The sequence below is a fragment of the Symsagittifera roscoffensis genome, chromosome 3, assembly GCF_963678635.1.
Source record: "Symsagittifera roscoffensis chromosome 3, txSymRosc1.1, whole genome shotgun sequence".
Classification (NCBI taxonomy): domain Eukaryota; kingdom Metazoa; phylum Xenacoelomorpha; order Acoela; family Convolutidae; genus Symsagittifera; species Symsagittifera roscoffensis.
In genome coordinates this window covers 83,816,038-83,840,300 of record NC_087064.1, presented here as the reverse complement: position 1 = coordinate 83,840,300, position 24,263 = coordinate 83,816,038, and the positions used below count along the sequence as shown (strand labels likewise).

At 36.1% G+C, this 24,263-nt stretch overlaps 2 protein-coding genes across 2 annotated transcripts in view; both read left to right on the top strand.

Annotated features, from left to right (window-relative positions):
• LOC134842870 (programmed cell death protein 6-like) overlaps window positions 1-24,263 on the top strand; it is a 417,453-nt gene that overhangs the window by 105,389 nt on the left and 287,801 nt on the right. The gene's annotated exons all lie outside the window — the stretch shown is intronic.
• LOC134841342 (HEAT repeat-containing protein 1-like) lies at window positions 8,394-24,220 on the top strand. Its single transcript, XM_063857264.1, has 3 exons — window positions 8,394-9,003; window positions 17,015-18,171; window positions 19,967-24,220. The coding sequence occupies exons 1-3, from the start codon at window positions 8,395-8,397 to the stop codon at window positions 24,102-24,104; spliced, it is 5,904 nt and encodes a 1,967-aa protein (XP_063713334.1). The 5' UTR covers window position 8,394; the 3' UTR covers window positions 24,105-24,220.

The window sequence follows — 24,263 nt, the reverse complement described above, 5'->3', positions numbered from 1 at the left end:
GTTCACCATGGGTCAGGAGCACCGGTGCCAGATACCCGTCAATCCGGAGTATTTCCACACCCCGACTGAACATGTACGCCGGATCCATATTGAATAGGTACCTCGGGTAAACCAGGTACAGTGCCAACAACATGCTGATGGGCATGCTCAGGATTTCTTGTACAAAGGCTCCAAAGATGGTCTCCTTTGCACCAAACACGCCAGCCAAGAACTCCTTTCCCCAACAAGGACTCAAGAACTCAAGAATCTCGTGATCCCTCGTCTTCAGCTCGCCCTTTGCGTGCTCCCTCCAGAATCCTCCAATTGTGACCTCGTTGGCAGCTGTGACGAACCTGGTCACCGTCTTTTCCCTTATCTCGGCCACTTCCAGCTGCTCCCCAAGAAAACTCCAGATTTGCTTCACAAGAGGTGGGGCATTCTCCTTCGTCTTCTCCGTAGCGTTTTCCAGCCTTGGTGTCAGGAATGGCCACCTGCCTCTTTCTTGTGTCAGTCGATACACCATCGACTCCAGTTGCTTCTCAATTGCAGCTACGTTCTTTCTTTCATCGCTCGGTCCTCTAGACTTACTGGTGGAGCTTGTGATAGTCAAGTCCATGCTTCGAAACCACAGGCTGGCCGTCAGGTGAGTTATTATTAGATGATCGTCCCCTATAACCGGACTGAACTTGAGTTGTCTGGCGAAGTTCGATATCTCCAGCAAGAGGACCTCGTCCAACACAATGAGGATATCTGCTAACTCGTAGAAGCCCCTCAACGCGTGGGACACATCCGCCCACGCCGCCGCCAGTTCTGACTTGCGAAGCCTCAAGTTCGTCGGTTCTAACTCCCGATTGGGAGCTGCCATCAGGATCCGCCATTCATTCCCCTCGGCTATTAAGATCAAGACCGCATACACAAATTGCAGAGCGGGAGGCATGCTCGCGTACCCGGGGGACGTCGTGAACACCACTCTTGTCTTAGAACCCAACCGCGAGGTAACGTTCTCCTGTACCTCATTCATCGCTGCAAATAACGTCTGGATAGCTTCCCAGATTCTCTTCGGCGCCGTTTCATCGCCCTTGAGCTGCTCAAGAAACCCAGTCGCATGCAGGTGGTCATTCATTTCCGCAAACAGTAGTAGCTCGGGCTCGCAAGGCATCTCCGATTTTATTGCTACCACCAAGGTTAACATTTGATTCAGCTCGGCTCCTGGCAGTGAGTATACCAAAGTCTCCGGCCAGAACAACTTGGGAGAGGTTCCCTCGAAGTCCGATCCCGCTACAATAATCACCCTCGCAGCAGCTGGATCTGCTCTGTCGTAAACTGCCAAGGTCTTGGCCAATTGGGTGTTTCCGCAGGGTTTCCCATATCTAGGGTCGTCCGCCAACCTCGTTCCTTCATAAGCGGCATCTGGCAATTCCATCTCTCTTGGGTCCAATAGTTTGTCTACCACCCTCAACTGCGCTGGAGTTGCCAACCTGATTCTGGCAATGCTCGTTCGATGCTTTGGAGGTTCCACTATGAGTCCGGGACTCCCCAGCAACTTGAGAGGCCTGTAATTGATAGGTCCCATGACTGATTTTGTGGGAATCCCCGTCAAATCCGCCGTCTCCATTATTCTTGCTCTTGAGAAATGCGTCTCGTCAGCCTTCAACCAGTCCACGCACTGGTGTCTACTCAAGTCTTCATGTGACACTCGCTCGAGACCCAAAGCTTCCGCCAACTCTTGTCTGCATTCCAGGTCTTCCAAGTCCAGCTCCTTTACCTTCTCCAGATATCTCGACCGACTGGTCTCCGCCGGTCTCTCCACCTTCTTGCTCTCCACCACTACCACCGAGGACACTACCGAACTCTGAGGTGTTGATGACGTTGCCTCCTCGGCCTCCATTGGCGCGGCACCTGGTAATCTGGTCCGGCTGCTCCTCGAGCTGTAGTTTTTGTTCCAAAAAACAACCAGGAGCGCCATAAAAATACTATGTAACAGTCGCCTACTTCAGTCACATATGAGGCTTAAGAAGAATAGGCTCCATAACCATTGGCTCAAGGGTCAGGAACACTATGTCTCGTGTTTTTCTACCTCAAAACGGTCGGAGCCAATTCGGTTCGCTTGCGACATGAGACTAAAAACCCGTTAGAGCTTAAAGGCCACTACCAAAATACCCCCCACTCTAGAAAAAAAGAATGTCGCCATACTTAGGTCTCAAAATACCCAAAATACACGAACGCCGTTAAAAACAGGGTCGGAACAATCCGCACAGTTATTTTTTATTAGACAGTGGAACTTTGATCCATTTCAGATGGATCAACCTATAACTCTCCTTACCTCAACATAACAATCATAAAACACACTCGAGAAAACTAAATTGGGTACTCACATACCAGCACACTCAAGAATTGGAGTAACTAAATCAGTAAGCAACTTGAGAATTGAGTATGATAACTTGAGAAGTTTGTTACTAATTAATTTCAACAAGGGAAATAAGTTTTGACTCAAGAATTGAAGTTTTTGTCTGAACCATTTGGTGTCAAATTTTTTGTTTTATAGTTTTTGTTCCTTTTTCTGTTCTTTTTCGGTTTTTGTTTCGCTTTTTGTCTTTTGCTCGTTTTATCACTCCTGCTCCTATTTCAGGATAGGACGGCTCTACTTGCCTTTATTTTGTATCTGGAAATTGCGAATAGCAATTTCCCGCTGTTTTTTCAAGTACTTTCCCGCGATTGTAAATCAGATGTTCTGATCTTCTATTTCTGAGATTTTCAGTTTTCGCGAGAAAGTTGAGCATGACAGGCTCAATTCGAATTTTTGAGAAATTAAAATTCTTCTCAAAATTACGTAGTTCGTATTCCTCAAGGTCAAACTTCCAAATATGACCGACTGAAAGACTGAAATTTTTAAAGCTCCTTCCACTCTTAATGTACTTTGAATTACATGACATATTGTACTTATTTTCACTACTAAAAAATAAACATGACATTGATTTGAATACAATTATTCATAAAAACGAATCACGAACGAGACAAGCAACACGTGGTGAGATCGCCGTTCAAGCAACAAGACTGAAAAAGTCAAATGAAAATTATTATATACGTTCTAATACGCTGTACAACTACTTTAGCCAAATTGTGGACTTCGAAAATCAAGATTATGACAGCCTGAAAATATCTCTAAAAAACACGTATTGGAAATTCTTCAACAGAAATTTTGCAGATAACAACTTGTGTATGTGGAGAATTCTTTGCTGGTGTGGAAACTGCAACCCACCGAGAAAAACTATGAACTTATAAACGAGGGTTCAAAACCCATGGCGAAATCCTAAAGCCTACCCTACTAATATTTAATATTTAATCACAACCAAATTAAATTTCTAGCGATCAGTCGGTTCATTTTATTGTCTTATTTTTAATTTCGCTTTTAATCGCCAACATGTTTGACCTCGAAACTTTCCGAAATTTGAACGACGAATTGAAATACGAGCTGTATAAAGACTTGGTCGAAAATGTTACTTATTTTAAACGAATTATCGAAAACTTAACTGTATCAACGAAAAAGGAAGAAAGAGGAAATAAATTTATTGATCTAGAAAATTTTAAAAACACGGGCAATTCGAAAATTACAGAAAACAAATTTGAAAATGAATGGAGCAAGATTGGAACTCGGAGCAGAAATCAGAACAAACGAAGCGAAAATAACCAAGAAAGCAAGAATAACCAAGAAATCAAAATACAAGCAACCAATATTCAAGAAGAAAAATTCGACCAGCAACGAAAACATTTATTTTTACCACGAGAAGGAGAATATTCTGGCCTATTACTGGGAGACTCAATTGTTAACAGAATCAATTTGGAACAAATATCGGAAAATGTGTTGGCGAGAGAATTTGGTGGGCACAAAATTTCTGCATTGCTGGAACGCGTGAGAAACAGTAAATCGCGACATTTTAAACATGTAACTACGCTAATTGGAATAAATGACTGCCTCTCAAGTGATTTCGACGCGAAGGAAGCCGCGAGTAGCTTAGAAAAATTAATTTATCTCATAAACCATAAATTCTCCCCAGAAACAATTTCACTATGTACTGTAACTCCCTTAGGCGCTTTTAGAAAAGATTTTAATCCAAATGTACAGAAGCTAAACAAGCAAATTCTTAATTTAGTACGGAATGTAAAAGACTTGGGCGAAGTAAAATTGGATATTTTAGACATAAACAAAAATTTTAGTCAAAATACCGATGCGCTTAGCTCGGATGGTTTGCATCCTTCTGATGGGGGTGTTGAAATTTTGGTGCAAAGTTTTAGAGATTCTTTTAGAGGTTCTGATATTAATGCAAACACATGTGAGATTACAACCGGCCCCAGAATGAAGCAAACCCAACAATCATCAAATTTAGATCCAAAAACGGCAGAAATGTAACAATTTTTCCAAAACGGTGCAAAATTTTTTAGGAAATACTAGTTTCGCATTTTTTCTTGGTGCAAACTTTGGCGATTATTTAATTTATTTAACTTATTATGCTGAATATTAAATTCTGGTTGTTTTGTGCAATTTTTCTAATTTCCAAGGCAAAAAGAAAAAACTATTGTTTACTGGGGCTATCTAAGCTGCCAGCAAAAGATATTATCATCGAAATGTGGGATAAATGAGCGGAGAGCTACCACACTGACTCATCTTTTCCTTTTCGCGTTGTTACTGACCCAAAGTGGGGATGTTGAAAAAAACCCTGGTTCTATTGAAACCATTGAAACAGTCTACGGTATCTGCTCAAAAAATTGTGCAAATCTTAAATTTGTTCATTTGAATTTTCAAAGTATTATTAGAAAACGGATGCAATTGAAAAAATTTCTTGATGATATGGGCGAAAATACCATTATAGGAATTTCCGAAACGTGGCTTAAAAAAGAAGATAGTGACAATTTATGGAATTTCCAACCTAGAACGCATGCGATGTTCAGATATGATAGGCAATCAGCGGTAAAAAAGAAAGGCGGTGGCGTTTTGTTATATATACCAGTCAAATTGGCTCCGAAATTGAGGCCTGATTTAAATTTATTTGATAAAGAAAAATATGAGTCAGTGTGGGTTGAGTGCAAATCTACATTTAACATTTCGAGTAAAGAAAAAATGTTAGTTAATTTGTGTTATAACCCAAGCAGATCAAACTTTATTGATTTTTTGGAACAATTAACGCTTAACATAGATAATGCATTTTCAGTTTGCAATAAAATTACGCTTCTGGGTGATTATAACATAAATTATCTGGATAGCAAAGAAAAAGAAAATTTAGATTCTATAATTATTCCATATGGATTGAAGGTTTTTTGTCCAAACGATGAGACCAGAATTAGTTCCTCAACGAGAACTCATATCGACTACATAATCAGTGACTATGAAACAAACGGCATTGAATTTTCTTTGGATACACCTTATAAACCGACCATTTTGCTTCATTTATTTTGACGGATATAAAATGAGGCAAACTTTTACCGAGGATAATTTCGACTTTCAATAAGAAAAATTATCAGAAAAATGAATTTTGCAATTCACTCTCCGCTCTTCCTTGGTATCTGTTATATCAATGTACAGACGCACAAAACATGTTCTCGACGATGATTTATTTAATTTCTGGTGCTCTACAGCAACATGCTCCTATCGAAAAAAAGATTGTTCGTAATTTTAAACCAAAAAACGTGTTGAAAACGGAATGGTTCGATTCAGAATGTCAGCAATTGTTGACTAAGAAACTGAATTCACTCAGATTATATCGCAGTCAAAGCACAAGCGATAATTGGTCAAAGTACCAGTTTTTACGTAATCAAATGAGCCAATTGATTAGAAGTAAACAACTCGGTCATTCAAAAAAATGTTTTTCACTTCTCAGCACTATCCAACAAAAATGGAGATATATTAACCAAGTTAGAGGTACATGTTCTGGCAACAATCGAATTACAGTTCTACGAAATTCCTTCAGTGAAATGATAACCCAAGACAATTATATTTTTTCAAACTTAGGCGAATTTTTCGGCGCTAAAAAGCCTCCGAATTACAACAAATCTGCCTCTGAATCTGCACCTTTTCGTTTTCAACACATTGCAGTGAAGCAATGCTTTGATATAGTTTGAAAAATCAATGTTAGAAAACCTCTCGGACCTTGTACCGTACCTGCTTGGGCAATCATTGACGGTCAATCAGTTTTAGTTCCATATTTAACTTTTGTCATAAATACTTGCTTAGATGAAAACATTTTCCCGATCGAACTGAAAAAAGCAAACGTAACCCCTTTGTTTAAAAAAGATGACCCAATGGATGCAAAAAATTATCGGCCAATATCAATAACTTGTGCTTTTTCTAAAATTTTTGAAAAAATTTTTAATGCCCAAATAACAGAACATCTTGACAAATTTCAAATAATGACACCATTTCAATTCGGATTTCGCAAAAACATTTCAAAACAAGATGCTCTTGTTTATGTGACAGAAAGTATTCGAAATCAAATAGATTCAAAAAAAATCGTACATGCAGCTTTATTAGATCTGTCCAAGGCTTTTGATTCTATGTCGCATGAAGTTTTAATTGAAAAAATATTTTCTCTCGGTTTTTCAAATGGAGCAAATGCTTTAATTGCTAGCTTCCTAACAAACGTATTCAAAGAGTAAACGTCAATGGATTTTTTGCAGACTGGATTGAAATAAAACGAGGTGTCCCACAAGGAACGGTACTTGGTCCGTTGTTGTTCAATTTATATGAAGGTTGTACTTTAGTTCAATATGCTGACGACTGTATGGTTTTTTCCTCTTCTATAATTTCTGAGGATGCTTTGAATCGATTGCAAAAATCACTCAATAATCTAACGGAATTTTTTGCGGAGAACCAATTGAATCTGAATGCATCTAAATCGGAATTTATACTATTTTGTCAAAAAAATGATAGCAAAAATGTGGATACTGATAAACTAGTAATTAGTGGGCATTATGTAGCCAAAAAATCAGAATGCAAATATTTAGGCATAATTCTTGATTCAAGTTTATCTTTTCATGCTCAAATCAAAACAATTCTCCAAAAAATGGCCCAAGGGATTAAAACTATTGATACAATTGGACAACAACTGCCGACATTATCATTAGTTGCCTTGCTTCATTGTCTTGTTTTATCACATTTAGATTATTCAGCAATTTTCTTACAACAAATTAATGCTACTTTGATGCTATCTCTGGAGAAACAGTTGAACTGGGCGCTAAAAAGAACATATTTCAGATCGAAATTTAAATCTTCTTCCCTTCTTCGCATTAGCAAATCGTTCATTGGAATCGAGAAAAGAATTGAGTTAAAGTGTATAACATACTTATACCAATAACTTACAAACAAAAAGAAGGCTTTTGAAAATACACTGAGACTACCGACTGCCAATTATAGGCTCAACGAAAGAACGAAACAAATTATTTTTGACAAACATTGTTCGACTGCTTCTCTGCAAAAATCATTTTTTCATTTGACTTCTAAAAAATGGAATTCACTGCCCATAATTTTGCGCAATTTAGAAAAATCGAAAACAGAATTCAAGAAAAAATTGAAAGAATTTTACGTGAGTGAATTGAGAAACAATCCTATATGTACTAATACAAATACGTGGCGTGATTTCCGTTTTTGCTAGTTCTATATGTTTTAATTCAGTTTAATTTTTCACACATTGCTTGAAAGAGAAACTGTATATACTCTGTATATACGCTGTATAATTGGACTATGTGTAAAATTGTTTGTAAAGTTTTATTACCAGCTTGTTCCTAATTCTTAAATCTTTATTTTTCTATAGTATCCGAAACTTCATATACTTTAATCAACCAATTTCCGAACTGTAACCGATTTTGCTTTTTTTTTTGTTTATTGCTTGTTTTCTGATGTTTTTTTTTGATGTAACCAATGAATTTATAACCAATTTTATTATTTACACTTTGCTACACTGATGCCTCGGCTCTTTATTGTATAGTAATTCAAGTGTTCTTTCTTCTTCTTCTACTACTACTATTAGGCTAATAGAGGCCGGTTTACACATAAACCTATTTCATAAATATCTAATGGTTTTATAATGAAGTGAAGTGATAAAGGACCAGTGTTTTAACTTCATATCCATTAATAAATTTACCTTCTGATTCTTATAAAAGTATAGAAAAAGTATTTAAAAAGAAAGTAATTTTTCGGGTTTTTAAACGGATTATCGAAGTAACTTACACGATGAATTTTTTCTGATAAGTAATTTTTCTCTATAGACGAGACTGTATTTGTTCCGAAATTCTGGTGCTTATATAAATATTCGCAACCCACTGATTACAATGTATTCCTCATGGTTTTCAAACTTTGCGTGAATTGACCATGACTGTGGGGGGAGGAGGGGGTCTGACTCACAAATGACTTGCTTTTCAGTTAAAATGTCTACATCCCTGGCGGCCCAACTGCAACAGCTGTCTATGAAAGCAGCTGCAGCGAGGCCGGATGATATTGCTCAAGGGCGAGTTTCTTTAATGTTCAATTCGAAAGATGCTGCTGGCATAGACAAAGAGACCGTTTTTCAATTCGCATTAGACGGATTAAATGAATTAATTACAATTGACCCACAGTTCGCAAAGTTTCGTGAAACGCTTTTCGGAATTGATTCGAAGAAATTGGAACGGTCAGTTGTCAGCGCTGATGTAAATGAGGAGCTTGATTTATTAATCGGTGATTTCTTCATCCTTCTAGCACCTCATGTTTTGAAAACGTCTGCCATTAAGACTTTGGAGTGGCTAGTACAAAGGTTTAACGTGCAGAAGTTTAACTGTAACCAATTGGTCTACATGTTCATTCCGTTCCATGAGATGAAACTGTTCACTCGGGTGATTCAGATAATTGATCCGAAAGAAGTAACTCATAAGTGGCATTGGATGTACGAAATCCAGCAGGCAGATCGTGTAGTAACCAAAGCTCAGCTGCATAAGTTCATGGGAAGTCACTTAGACGCTTTAAGTGGATTGACGCAGTTTGTGGTGAAGCTAAACGAGGTAAGTACTTTGAAATTATATTTGGACGTATACAATAATTATTATTATTTACACTTGCGAGAGCAAGTGCATTGCAATAGGAAACATGTCTTTTTCCCCGTAGACAACGATTTTTACTCATTTGTAATCACCCTTGCGATAAGCAAGGGTATTGCAACCGGGTACTAGACTTTTTGTTTCCCGTAAATAGTTTAATTCACAGAATAGTCAAAGTTAGAAATGGTAAATTTAGGTTCACTTAAAGAATTCAAATTTATTTGCGTCTCTCTCCAGCACACTTGGTCTGCAGTTAACTAATGCGCCTGGGACGGCAAAGATCGTGGTTTCGAAAGAACCTGTTTTTTCACACAGGAAGTTGTCCGCTTCAAAAAAGTTATATATTGTAGAAGTGTTTTTTTTTCTCTAGCTCATTACTTTTAAGTGTTTTGCTCAAAAACTTCATTCTGCCCAAATAATTTCGGCCTATTTTTTATCGGCGTGTTGATCTAATTTCGAGTAGTTTCAACGGAAATATTTTTATGCTCATTTCTGGATCGAACAAGATGCTAAAAAATTTATTAGAAATCATAGTTCAAGTTTTTCATGGCAACAGTTTTTTAAGGCTTTGTTTTCGGTTTGATAGGTTTTAGCCTGTATTATATAAGCTTATTGGCCTTATATTGCATCTTTCGAGGAGCCAAAAAAGTTTGTGTCTGTTTTGAAGTTGAGGGGGACTTAATAACTTAATCATCTTTTTTCGGCCTTTTCTTTACTTTTTTTGTACTTCATAGGTTTCGTTCTAAATTATAACGGCTTAGTAGCCTCATTGTTCATTTGACAAAAAAATTTGTTTTTGTTTGTGTGTTTTAACGTTGATTGTCATAAGTCTTGTTGATTTTTTTTCGGCTTAAAGATTTTCTGATAAGTTTTTTTTCGGCTTTGTTACCGATGGGTACATGATCATCCAATATTTTTTATCACGTTCTATTGTCTTGGCATGTTTTTGTTTCAGAACCCTTAGCCTTATTCATTTTGTTGGTTCTAGAGTTTTTGACGTTTTCGAATGTAGCCTGCGTTGAAACTATGTTTTTTATTATCAATTCTTAGCAACTTCCAGGCCGTTTCTATTTGGCCGGGTGCTAATGCGGTTGCTTTTGCACCCTATGATCTGGATGTCGTCCCGGTCGGATCTTGTTTTGTTTTCAGTGCCTGGAATTGATTTTTTTCAGGGAAATTGAATAGTTGGACTATAGAGATAGTGTCAGCTTAGTTGCCGCACCACGATTTTTTTTGTATGGTCAGCAGTTTTCATTGTTATTTCAAGTGTCGTTGATAAACGCATGTAGTTTTTTAAATTTACTTTACCTGGCTGGTATATTTTAGCGTTTTTTTCGCTTAGAATTTTTTCGCCCTAAATGATTTGGCTCATGTTTTGTCGGTTTAATGAACTTTCTTTGAATCGGTTTAAGGACAAAAATTGATTATTTTTCGATTTGAATATATGAAGTTGTTCGGCAGTATTTAAAAAGTTGAAACTTTTTAATCGTTAAATTTTTTATGGTAATTTTCTGTGGCATAATTTTTTCGGATCAATTGATGTCTAACCAAGCGTTGCTGGCTTAGTGAACGCTCGAAAATACTTAGCGATATAACGAAAGCGTAGCATTGCAAGCTACCAAATAAACAGTGAGTTGGAATTAATTCAGTCGAATCATTTCCACACTGTCTAATTGGTAGCTTGCAATGCTAAGTGTTCGTTTTTTCTCTCTGCTTCGCCTCTGTGTATCATTATGACTTCGTGAATATTAATGTGTTTTTAGCCGTTTTCCCATTGTGGCGGGGTTGAATATTCGGAAAGTTCTTATGCAATGGTATATCTGGGTAGCTTGACAAGTTCTAGCATTAAGATGCGGGCATTCTGAAGAGCATCCATGTTATTTAATGAAAGATATTGTTTTTTCCTTTTTTATTTGACATAATGGCTTTTGTTTCATTCCTGTCTGCTAGCTTCCAATGATATTTCTGTGTGGAATGTTTTTTTTGTTGGCATAATGGCTTTTGTTTCATTCCTGTTTGCTAGCTTGCAATCCTATATATGTGTGGTATCGTAAGAGGCGCGATGTTCGCTTTGCCTATGTTAAGATTTATACGCTATCTTCACATGTTTTAGCTGTAGTCTATTCATACATAGCTATGCTGTGCAAATGTTTTGGGATTTTCACCTAGCATGCTGATTTTAACCTAGCATCTTTTATAGATAATTTTAAAGTTCAAATTCGAGTTTTTTTAGAATATTTCTTTTTGATCTTGGCGTTAATTTCTCGATACTATACTCCATTTTGGGCTATGTATTTTTTTATAACGACTCTTGTTTTGGTCTTCAGATATTGTTTTGGAAGCTGAAGCCCCTCTCGAACTTTTTCACTTGTTACTGCTGCATGGGCTCAGCGGGGCTTCAGCTAATCTGAAAAGCCTCCTTCCTGCTCTGCAGGTGTTATAGAGGCTATGGGAAAAGGTTAAATAAACCGGCCCGAGGGCCTACGACTATTGAGTTTTTGTGTCAAGTTTAGTTCGGTAGAGCAGTTTCAGCAGGAAATTAATTTGTTTTACCAGCTTCAAATATGCTGAATTGACAGCACATGTACTCTTAGAGTTCGTCATTGGTAGCCTTCTTCGTAGTGTTTGAAGTTTATTTGAAAAATCAATCTTCATTTCAACTACTTTAACTTAGTGATTCACTTCGTCCCTTAAATTTTTTTTTTGTAATTCTTAAATAACATTCTTTCAACTAATGTTCTGCTAAGAAATCACTTAAAAACGATTTCTCCAGATTCTTCTTAAGAAAACTTGATTTTTTTCAATTAAAAATACTCCTTTTTCTTCAAAAAAAGTGTTTTCTTCATCCAAATCGGCATTAAGAAAATAAAAACGCTAAAAATTCTTAATGATTTGAAATTGAGATATGAAATGCTTCCGCTTCAATTAGTTAATCTTTTTGGTTAAAAAAAGGTTAGCAGTGATTTGTTTTCTTGAATTATATCTAAAATGCTTCGCAATAGTTTGTTCTTTCTTAGTAGCCTTGCGATAAGCAAGGGTATTGCAATTGGGCACTATACTTTTTCACCCATAAATAAATTTGTTCACGACGCACTCCTAGACTCGTTCACCTCTTTGCACTCTCTCCTCTCTGTTGCAAATCATAGTCCCCTCTTGCAATTATTGAGTTTTTTGTTTTTTAATTGCGCCTAGTTTTCGAAATTGGTAATTCATTTTGGTTTTGTAGTTGTACTTTGCCAACTCGGTTTTTGTTCTGAAATTTTTTTTTCGGATTTTTTAGTGTCGGCCTGTTTTATATCGATTAAGTGGCCTCATATTGCGCTGTTTGGCAAGCAAACATTTTATTTGTGTGTGCGCTTTGAGGGAGAGGAGAACTTAAATTTAAAGCTCCATTTTTTTGAGTTTTTTTTACTTGAATGGTTTCTTTTGAAGTATTTTCGGCTTTGTTACTGTTTAGAAAATTTTTAAAGTAAATTTTGCATTCATTTATCTGCGATTTTTTTTTCAAAATTACCTTCATACGTTAAATTTATGTCTACTTTAAAACTATAACTTAAAATTTTTGATATGATTTTTGCTGATAGTTTTTCCAGTTTATGTTTAGCACCTTGCATCAGTACATATATATCACTCAGGGGTACTATGATTGCTGTACATAATTTGGATCAAGCTTAATTTGCCGAAATTGTTCTTTTGAGTACCAAGTTTTTGGCTGAAGTTTAATTTATAGGCTTGATTTCGTCGGCTGATTTACTAATTATTCTATAAAATTTTCAGATTTTGCTCTGAAGTTGATAAGACTCTGGCGCAAAGTTTTCAAAAGCTCAAAATCAATACAATTTTGAACTCTTTAAATTTTAATAATTTCAAACAACTGCATATTTTTTGATTTTTTGTCTTTTTTTCAAGGGTAACATGTATCGAAGTTCTCTTTGCTAGTTTTGCGCCATGCTGTTTTAACACTTCTTGTTCTATCTCAAAGGCTTTCCACTGGTTTGATACTTTTTCATCCAATAAATTGTTCGCTAGTGATTTGTTATTTAAAGTTTTTATTAATTTCTGTAAAGTTGACGTCTGATTTGTTCTCTTTACTTCGTTTCAAAGCGTTGTCGTCATTTCTTAGTGATTTCTTTCTTTGCAGTGAAGAATTTTGCAGTGATGTTTTCCTTTCGTTTTTTTTTAATTTCAAGTTGCGCTGATTTGTTCCTTTAATATTCAAGTTGTTTTCAAAACAGCCATTGGACGTTTTTTTTTTATTTTTCTAGATAATTTATCTCAGATTTTTTCATTTTGAAGAAAAATCGGTTTTTTTGATTTTTTCGTAAATTTTTTAGAGACTTCTGAAAAAGTTTCATTGATAATTTTTCATGATTCTCCAGTGTTGAGTCAATACAATTCGGAGCTCTTTAAAAAGTCAACTAATTCAAATGCCTGTATTATTTCCGTTTTTTCGGTTTTTTCTTTTTGTTTTCAAATGTTAAATCTTTCGAAGTCCTCATTGCTAGTTTTTGAGCGTCATGCTGCTTAACACTGTTCTTGTTCTATCACAAAGGCTTTCCACTGGTTGTTACTTTTTTCTAGTCATTAAACTGTTAGCTAGTGATTTGTTATTTTTAAATTTATTTAATTTCTATAAAGTTAACCACTGATTTGTCCTCTTTACTTGTTTCAAAGCGTTGCTTTCACTTCTCAAGTTTTGCAGTGATTTCTTCCTTTGCTGTGAAAAATTTTGCAGAAAAAAATGTGTTGAGGTTTCTTTCTTTTGTTTTTTAAATTTCAAGTTGCGCATTTTCAAATTGTTTTTAAAACAGCCATTGGACGTTTTTATATTTCTCTAGATAATTTACATCGTATTTCTTCATTTTGAAGAAGATTCAGTTCTTTGATTTTTTGTAAATTTTTTAGAAACTTCTGAAGAAGTTTCATTGATAATTTTTTCATGATTCTCCAGTGTTGAGTCAATTACAATTTGGAGCTTTTTAAAAAGTCAACTAATTCAAACACCTGCTTTATTTCCGTTTTTCGGTTTTTCTTTTTGTTTTCAAATGATAAATCTTTCCTCTTTGCTAGTTTTTGAGCGTCATGCTGCTTAACACTTCTTGTTATATCTCAAAGGCTTTCCACTGGTTTGTTACTTTTTCTATTCGACAAATTGTTAGCTAGTGATTTGTTATTTTAAGATTTTATTATTTTCTATAAAATTGACGTCTGATTTCTCTTTACTTTGTTTCAAAGCGTTGTCGTCATTTCTTAGTGATTACTTCCTTTGCAGTGACGTTTTCCTTTTGTTTTTTATTTTTCAAGTTGCGCTGACTTGTTCCTATCATATTCAAGTTGTTTTCAAAACAGCCATTGGACGTTTTTTTTTCTAGATAATTTTTCTCAGATTTTTTCATTTTGAAGAAAATTCGTTTTTTTTTAAATTTGTTTCATAAATTTTTTTAGAGACTTCTGAAGACGTTTCATTGATAATTTTTTAATGATTCTCCAGTTTTGAATCAATACAATTTGGAATTCTTTAAAAAATTTAACTAATTTAAACTCGTGCATATTTTCCGATTTTTTTGTTTTGTCTGTCTTTTTTTAAAGGTAACATTTTACGAATTCCTCTTTGCTAGTTCTTGGGCGTCATGGTGTTTAACACTGTTCTTGTTCAATCTCAAAGGCTTTCCACTGATTTTTTACGTTTTTCTATTCAACAAAATGTTAGCTAGTGATTTGTTATTTTCAAATTTATTTAATTTCTATAAAATTAACCACTGATTTGTCCTCTTTACTTTGTTTCAAAGCGTTTCTTTCTTTTCTTAAGTTGTGTAGTGATTTCATCCTTTGCTGAGAAAAATTTTGCAGTGAAAATGTTTCTAGTGGTTTCTTTCTTTTGTTTTTCAAACTTCAAGTTGCGCTGATTTGTTTTATTTCATATTCAAGTTGTTTTCAAAACAGCCATTTGACGTTTTTTTTGTTTTTCTAGATAATTTACTACAGATTTTTTCATTTTGAAGAAAGTTCATTCTTTTGATTTTTTTGTAAATTTTTTAGAGATTCCAAAAAAGTTTCCTTGATAGTTTTTAATGATTCTCCACTGTTGAATCGGCTCCTTTCATAAATATATTTTTTAAATTTCACTATTCAGGTATTGTTTTCCTATGTGAAAACAAGCTTTTTGCAGCATTTTTTTTTCGTTTAATTTTTTGTTAAAGAAGGTTTTGCAATTTTTTTTCACAAAAGCTTTGCACTGCTTTTTTCCATTTTCAATCTTTAGAATTTTGGCAATGATTTTTTTTTCAAAGCTTTGCAGCCATGTTCATATTTTAACAAAATAAACTATTCAATGGTTTGTTACTTGAGGTTTCAACAGGCAGCTGTTTAGTTAGTTGCTCTTTTCTAATATCATGTGATTTTAATTAAGTTTGATTTTTCCTTGAAATCTTGTTTCACCTTTTGCAGCGTTATAAGTTGATAAAGTTGATTTTTCCATGTAATCTTGTTTCACCAAGTTTGCAGCGGTTTTTCTTCAATGTTTTTCACAAAACAAGGTTTTCAGTCATTTGCTCCTTTCCTTTTTCATTTTTTCCAAAGAAGTCATTTGACAGTTTTTTTTTAATATTTATCGTTGTATCGAGTGCTAGTTGATCACTATCATTTTGATTGTCGTTTTGTTGAAATAGAATATAAATTTCGGAAAACGTACACGGTATGATTTTCTTGAAAACTTTTAAAAATCAGGCTTTTCGTTATGACAAATCATCTCATTGTTTTTGCTCTGTTATTTCAGCTCAACTTCTGAGTCCTTTCTATAGCTTCAAAAAGTGACAGCCGTTACTTGCTTCGGTTTGGAAATAAACCATTTTATTTTTTGTTTCACGAAAAAGTTTTGAAATCAATTTTTTAATTGTGGTTCGATTGATCATCTTCATCTGGTTTTCTGAGTACGTTTTAGTGTTTTAAGTTTGTATGATTATTTAAGTTTTGCTTCTTCTGCTAATTAACAACTGCAACTTAAATTATGTTTTTCAGAAAAAAATAACAATTACGAAATAAAACTTATGTTGAGTTCGAATGCTGATTGATTGGCTTTTCTTATGGTCATCTTTATCGCTGAACCAGCTTTATCTTTAGTTCGTTATTCGATCTATAGAGCTTTCTCATAAATCTATTGACATTGTATTTTCTTCTCTGGTAGAAAAATTGATGTTTCTTTATCAGAAAAAAAACTTAAACGATTTTTTAAATGGTTAATTTATATATTACGGTGCTCTGTGTTGTTGAATACGCTTAGTTTCTGTGGCAATATTTTAAATTGTGTTGTTAGTTTGTCTAGCTTGAAATTTTTCTCGGATTTTGGGAGATATAAATGTAACTTTTTGAATAAAAAATTTAGGGTGTCTGAGCATTTTTTAAATTATGCTTTGATAATCTTCGTTTGACTATCTTTACACGCTGTCATTGGTATTTTGTGCTCTTAATGGTTGTTTGCCTAGAGTCTCTTTAAGTATTTTGATGCAAAATTTGCTAAATCATATTCACCGATGAAATTTATTTCAAATTTTTTCTTGCTTATAATTTAATGACTTGCGGTAATCATTTAGAAAGTTCTGCACTGGATCGCTAGTGTTTAATTCTGTTCCTAAGTTGATTTCTTTTTGCCGTCATTGGTAATGGTTAGCTGTGACCTAATGTGTGACTTTTTGAGTTGCAAATTTATTTCATGCTAGCAAACCTGATTAAATAAAAAAAAATATACTGAAAAATTTGTCTGTACTAATGGTTAAATAAGTTCAGCGTCTGTGAGGGTTGCGGAATTTTATGGACTTAATTTACACTAAATTCAATTTTCACAATTACCAGATACATAGGTTTTTCATACTTTGCAATAGTCTCAGATGTTTTTTTTTGCATTTCGGTTGGTTAATTTTGCTCAGATTCTATCTTGTAAACCAGAAAAATCTGTGGTAATTGTAAAATATGTTTTTAGGAGCACAACCAGCGTACGTGTGAGTATTTCAATTCCTATTTAATGGCAACTATACTCGGTTGTCTAGAGTCCAAGAAGCAAATCAAGGAGTCAAAATTGTCGACAATTTTAGAACTTGTGCGAAAGTTGATCAAGTCCAAGCATCCTCAATTGCAAAAATTATCAATCGGAGTGATGGCTGTTTTGATCAACAAATTGCAATTTGAATTCGCTTTGTTAAAAAAAATGTTCAATTTATTTGTAACAAAATTGCAGAACGAAGTGTTAGAAGTCTTCATACGGTTTGTGCTGTCGACTTTGTCGAAGCAACAAGCATTCAGAATTGAAAGCGACTTTGCAGCCCAGCTTTTCTTGCGCTTGGAAGATTGCAATTCTGTAGTTTTGGATTTTGAGAAAGTGAACTCATCAGTGTTCAATTACTTAGAAGTTCTGATTTGCTCGGGTCTTCAAGAGCCAAAAACTGCGGAGTTGGTCTGTTATAGAAGACTTGTTCTTGAATTCTTGAACTATCTTAGGTGTGATAGCAGAAAAGTTTTAACCCCATCACACTTATTGTCAGAAATTCTGAAAGTAGTCATTTCTGCGCCTGAGGAGAATCTCGAGTTTGTGAATTTATTGGCCAGTGAAAATGTAGTGCAGTTCCAAGAAGCAGTGAAGGAACTAAACTGTGATTCACAGTATCAAAAACCTCTGGGAAAGCTGGTTAAAAAGGTTCTGAAAGGCAGCAGCGGTGAAACTGAAAATAGCTCAGTTGTGAATCTTCTGAAGGGAACTTTGGAAGCGAGGCGAGAGGCGTTTGAAATAATCAAAGCACGACACAAATCAAATTCGACTGCACTGACTAATACAGCTCTTTATACACTGTTGGAATGTTTCAAAGACGATTCTTTAAAACTGGCAACCGAAATTTTGAAGTTTGTTCTCGAAAATGATTTAGTTGCTCCACTGAACATGAACGGAGAAGTGATGGCATTGGTTTGGAAGAAGTGTATCAATTTTGTATTCCAATGTTCCGAGAGCAAAAAAGTGAAAGATCCGTTCGCTGAAATTGTTGGACAGTTTTTATCCAGTCAACGGACATCGAATGAAGTTCTAGTTTTGAAGTCAATGCTGAATATCGATTGTGACATGCGACTTGCTAACATTGAAAAACTGCTGTAAGTTTCCATTTTGTAGGTTTACAACTTCCCTGCGCCAATTAAAATCAAATGTATGTTTACACAAGCAATGCTTGTGTTATAGTATGAACTATCTTTTTTTCCAACCTTAGTCGCAAATATTGTTGCGACGCAAATATTGTTGCGATAAAATGTGTTCATTTTGAAAGTGTTCACTTTGATCAATAACCAGCTATTAAGTACAGCCAAAGTTAAGGATTTTAACACGGTTTATTATTGTTCCGATATTCGTAACGAAAGTAACGGAGTATTTGTGCTCGGGGTCTTTTTTTTTCTTCAGACAAATTTCGACTTTTTAATTAGCCATTTTTGACGGATTTTTTTTTATATCATTCAAAAAGTATTGTTGTCCTGAGCTTAAATTTGGAAAAATATTTCACCTGTGTCTATTTTTCGTGAAGTTATGGGAGTTTAAAAATTGCCATTTTTGCCAATTTGGGACAATTAACGCGCGATATATTTCGCACTATTAATGCGTAAGTGGAGATTTAATCCGTCATAGAAATCGTTCCAAATTGTTGAAGGAAGTTTATTTGCCATAGTTGATTGGTTACTAGGAGCGAAATGTATCATTTTGTACTTAAGATGGCGTGTGGGGGGATGATTTTCACAAAAAAATCTCAAATTAAAAAAAAATTTCATTTTATTTTCATTGCATTCAATTTTTTCCTGTGATTACTGCTCCATGGACTGCTCTATAAGTTGAGGCATGTTATTTGGTCATTTCTTTTTTTTTTCAAATTGTGGTGTGCGTGCGTCATTTGAATTTTTAGAGACTCAAAATTTTACTCATTCAGTTTTTCCCAGTAGCATTATCAGTCATGTTTTTGCTTGTATATGCAGTGCAACTTCGCCTCTGTGTCATCAATAGAAACACATTAAAGTAAAGGAACTAAGTGATTGTCACTTATAGGTCGTGATGATTTTTTCGCACTTGCGATAGCATGTGTGTTGCAATCGGGTACTAGACCTTTCCCGAAAATAGTTTTGTTCACTGAGTTTGTACTTGAAAATATTACACGTGTTTTTCCTGCTTTAATGAAAAATCGAGGAGCATTCTGCGCATTTGATGCAGCGGTAGCACCCGTGCTTGACGACAAAGCTCAGTAGTTTGTTTTTTCCTCTTAGTTCGGCATGATATTTTTGGCCTATATTAGATTGACTTAGTGGCCCCATATCGCGGCGTTTGATTTTTAATTTCTTTCGTGCGCGTGTGTGTTTTGACGGTTAGAAGGACTAAAAACGTTTATCACTTTGAGGCAGGGGCGGAGCGAGGATTTTCTTGTGGGAGGAGGCGGATTTTCAACAATTTTGTCGACCTTTTTTTCGTCCAAATTGATTTTCCCAGCTCTCCCAATGTACTAAAAACCTGTTGTGGCCAAATTTTCTGCCCGCAAGCAAAATTTTGAAAAAACAGGCCATAAAAGGCGTTTTAGGCTTTTTTTGACCAAAGTGCCTAAAAGCGTTTATCGACGAGCGCTCCCCAATCAAACTTTGTATATATTGGCGCCGAAGGCACCTTTAAAAAATTTTAGCGTCCGTCAGCCAAAAATGGATGTCTCGAAATAGTATAAAGGGTCGAATCGGGTCGCAGCAGGTCGAATCCCCGAGGGGGAGAGGAGTGCCCCCCTAAATCCGCCCCTGTTTTGAAGTTTTTTGGATTTTTTTTGGCTTGAATGTTTTCTGCTTAGATTTGAGGTGGGGGGGGGGGGGGGGGGTGGCTGTTAAGTGGATCTTAGTAGTGTAAAACAAACTGAAATAACTTCCCATTTAGGAACTGGGCATCCGAAAGTGCAGCTGGCAATCATCAATTGGAGTTCGCTTTCCTCTCGGTGTTCACGTTGAAGAACGGTTTCCTCATGGACCTGAAAAATTTCAACACCCTGTGTAAATTGATTGTCAGTTTTTCAGCTGAAAACGAATTTGACTTCCTAGAATTTGCAGCCAAAATTCCTCACTACGATTTGGGAAATTTCAATTCATTGATCGAATATGTGTTCTGTTCTGTATTTGCAAATTACTCAAGCCAAAAATCGCTTTTATGCGTTTCGAATATGGATGGGCTTATAAAAAGTGAGCAAGTTCTCTTGTTTTGTTTTTCCCAAATTGTCTGTTGTCTGCCGGGTAAACTTTCGTATGTGAGAGCTACTCTTGGAATGAACCAATTCATTAGCCTGTTGCTAATAATGTCCACTCTTCCTGCTGATTGTTTCGGCTCTAAATCCAACGAAGAGAAACTCAAAGTTGCCATTTGGAAAATTTTGACGCAGCTTGGATCAAAAAAGAAGTTTCAAGTTAATTTCAACAATTTTATGTGGCCAATTTTGGCAGGTCTCAACTCAAAGCGGTCAAAGGTGCGCATTTCGTTGCTTGGTTTTTGCGAAAATGTAATGCTGCACAAGTTTGGCGATGTTGGTGATTGCATACTACAAGAGATAGTTGAGCTGAAGCAAGAAATAGCAGCCGATCGCACCTGGTTAAAAAATTTAATGCAAAAATTTTCAGAAATGCCTTCAGTTGTCACAACTTTGATCAATGTTTTAGAAAATGAAAAATCAGATATTTGTGGGAAAATTTCCGTTCCAGTTTTGATATACGGAATTTGGAATGAGAAAATTCTGGTTTTTCTGAGCAACTTGCTGAAAAATGAAGTGAAAAAGAAGAGACTCTGCAACGGATCTATCTGCTGTGAGATCGCGAAAGGCATAAATGATTGCAATTTTGACATGTTCCTCGAATCATTTCTGATAGGACTTGACAAGGAGTCTCCAGTTTTCTTAGTTGAGGCCTTCTTGGCGGTCATTTCTCCTGATTTGTTCAAAGCATTAAGTATCAGCACTCAACACGAGCTGTTTTCGCGACTGATATTTTTGAGGAAGGATGCCGTTAACTTGCCCACTGTGAAAAGAGTGGTTGACAACCTGCCTCTGAACTCGAAAATGCTCCATAAATGTCTCGGATTGCCCGAGTATGATACCAATGCAAAACCAAGAAGATCGAGAGTTGATTCGTTCTGTGCTGCAAGTACAAATCTGGATCAAATAAGGCTCTTTCTGCACTTCGCATGTGACCGAAATTTCAGCCCTCAAGACGCAAAAGAGGTGATCGGGACAGTTAATGCGTTAATTTTACATTTGGAGAGATTGCATGTTATTGACAATTCAGATCCAGAAATGGAGCACGTGATGGTTTTCGCTGTTGGTGTATTGAGTAATTTTTTCTCGAGATATTCAATGACTGAAGAAATTTTAGACACTGATTTAATGCTTAGTCTAATTCGCCGTTTCGACGATGTGAACATTAAAGGTCAATGTTTCGAATTGGTTATTACCCAATACGAACATGTATGTCAAAATGCACATTTTGATTCTCACGAAAGAGCTGTGAAAATATTTACTGCAATCTGTGATGCGTTGGCTACTCGCGAGGACGAATTCTCGTTTAGGCTAATTTTGTCTTCGGTGCGAAAACTGTTGATTCCTTTAATCGATTCAGCTCAAGAAAAGCCCTTCATATTGCGCAACTTTTTGCAGCATTTTGTTGAAGCAGTAACAACTCAACCAAGTCATAGACAGATTTTGTTGATCGATACATGCATTGGACATCCAAAATTGGACCAAGGTGGTTATTTTTGGCAGTTGGTTTTGCATATTTTTACCAAGAGTTCCAATAGCTCCGAAGTGGAAACATCAATTTCGGTTGTTTCGCAAATCTGCGAAAAGTACTCTCTGAAAACATCGTTGACTTTACTATCCAAGCTTCTGACTGCTTGTGAGTATTTCTTGAACGGTAGGATTGAAGAGTTACAATCATACCAACTGACATCGCTGAAAAAGCTTCCCAGGAAAGTTCAGAGGCTTACTGCAATTCAAATATTGTCCTTGGTTCCAGTTGTTGTACATTCGAACCAGTTCGTTTTCGAACTCACGAATGTCCGGCTACAGAATGACACATCACATAATCACTGCTTCAGAGGTGTATTATCACAGTTGTTCACATTGCAAACTTGTGAAACTCTGAAGAACGTAAGACAAGAGAGTGCGTCTCCCAATAGCAAGGTCAAACTAGAAGCCGAGTTTGCAAAGACAGTCGGCCTGAAGTTGAAAGAAACTGTAGCTGCTGCTGATGTTCTGTTTGACGATGCTTTGTTCTTCGAAGTCTTCTCGGAACTGCTCAGCTCGGCTAAACACGTGGAAGTCCAGAGATCTCTGCAGTTTCTGAACATCAGAATTTCTCGACCTGGATCCCAATTTTTGGATGGATTGGATGCGACTCAAATTGATTATTTGTATGATCTCTTATTGACTCATATTTTGCATGAAAATGACAGAATTTGTCAGTACGTTTTGGTGACTTTGATAAAAATCATGAAAGTTTGTCCTTCAAAAGTTGGCCTCTTAACCGAAAAAGCCATCCAACTAATGGACCTTAAGGGCAGCGTATGTAATATTCGAGTTCAAGTGTGCGCTTTGATAGCCGAAGTTATAAGATCAGTGAAACAGGCTTTCTTGCCGTACCTTCCAAACGTTGCCCACTTTGTCCTAGACATCAAAAGTTGCAAAACTTTTGCGAACAAAATGCTGTTTGACAGTGTGCTGCTTTGCCTGCTTACAATGTTTGACAATATTGCGGAACTTTTGAGTCCGTTTTTGGCAAAGATTACAAAATTTTTGATCGATCTTTCTGATTGCGAAGAAGAGTTCAAGTTAAAAAAGGAAAGTGCGGCTGTAATCGAACACCTAGTTTCGCTGAAAATGCGCGTTGTTGCACCGATGTTCATAACAGTTTGTGAGAGTGTTTTCAAAGACTGCGAAATGACAACAATGTTCCTGAAAAAGATTGAAAAGATGACCGAAATTGTCAAGTTGCATTTGGACAAAAACAATAGATCTGAATTGGAGTTGAATCAAACTAAAATAACGCAAGTATTGACGATGTTTTTGAATTTGCGCGAGTTTGTTTTCGAGTCAAGAAATGTGAGCGCAGCGACAAAGGCTACTGACAAAGAAAGTAATGTTCCAGAAAATGAAACTTCTGTTGCTGGAGAAAAACGCAAAAAGCGCAAATGTGAAGTTTTTGCGGAAAAGCGCCGCAAAGTTCAACTGCAAATGGATGCGCAAGCGGAAAAGTTCCTCAATTCAGATGAGTTCAAAGAAGCTGAAATGAAATGCTTCGAACCTTTCATTGAATTTGTCCTGAAAAATTCAGAATCTTCTGTGCGACAAATGTTGCTGAAAACATTCAACTGGGCTACTTCGGACGATGAAAATACTGGAAGACGGCAAGTAACTTTCTTTCATCTGCTGAAGATGTTATCAATCCGCTTGAAGGGGTTAATGCTGCTCTTCATTCCAACATACGTTTCTTCATTGAAAGAGAGGTTATCGGTTGAACCAACCCAAGAAGAAAAGTTCACGTCCAGCGAAATTTTGTTCTCGAATCGAAATATCCTAGAATGTGTAACTAACGTCATGTCGCATGATATTAATGGAATTTTCACTACCCCAGAGTTTGTCTCGACGTTCATGCCTCTAGTTGCAAATCAGTGGAAGTTTTTCTTGGATTCAAAAGCTTTTGATGAGCTTTCTTTGGAAGTCATTTGCCCTTGTACATCACAAATGATGCTCGCTTGTCAAGATGCAGATGCGAAAAATGTGGTACATAGACAAATTTTGGATCTTGGTCGGGAATCGAACTCGCGTCTTAGGAGAGCAGCGATGGTTGCAATCCAGAGCATTGCGAATCGACTCTTGGAAGAATACTCGATGTACTATCCGGAGGCAGTACCGGTTCTGGCAGAATTAAAAGAAGACGTGAATCCAGAAATAGAGGCGGAGTGTGATAATACCTTGAGGACAATTGAGAAAGTGGTGGGCGAGGCAGTGTATGAACACTTTCCCAAAATTGAATAGAAGTTCAAGTTCACTTTTGGTTCCAAAGAAAAGCTTAATATCGTCGAATGACAATGAAGTTGCATTATCTGATTATTCATTGTGATTCTAAATGATTAAAAGCTGTTATTTCATTATTTTTTGTCTATATCAGCTTAGGCAGACATTAGCCGGTTCTTT

What these genes read in the sequence shown, in the direction of transcription:
- LOC134841342 (XM_063857264.1), top strand. Translation starts at nt 8,395, where the DNA reads ATGTCTACATCCCTGGCGGCCCAACTGCAACAGCTGTCTATGAAAGCA. An exon ending in TTGTGGTGAAGCTAAACGAG is followed by an intron (nt 9,004 to 17,014) that starts GTAAGTACTTTG and finishes ATATGTTTTTAG; the next exon opens with GAGCACAACCAGCGTACGTG. An exon ending in GCTAACATTGAAAAACTGCT is followed by an intron (nt 18,172 to 19,966) that starts GTAAGTTTCCAT and finishes CTTCCCATTTAG; the next exon opens with GAACTGGGCATCCGAAAGTG.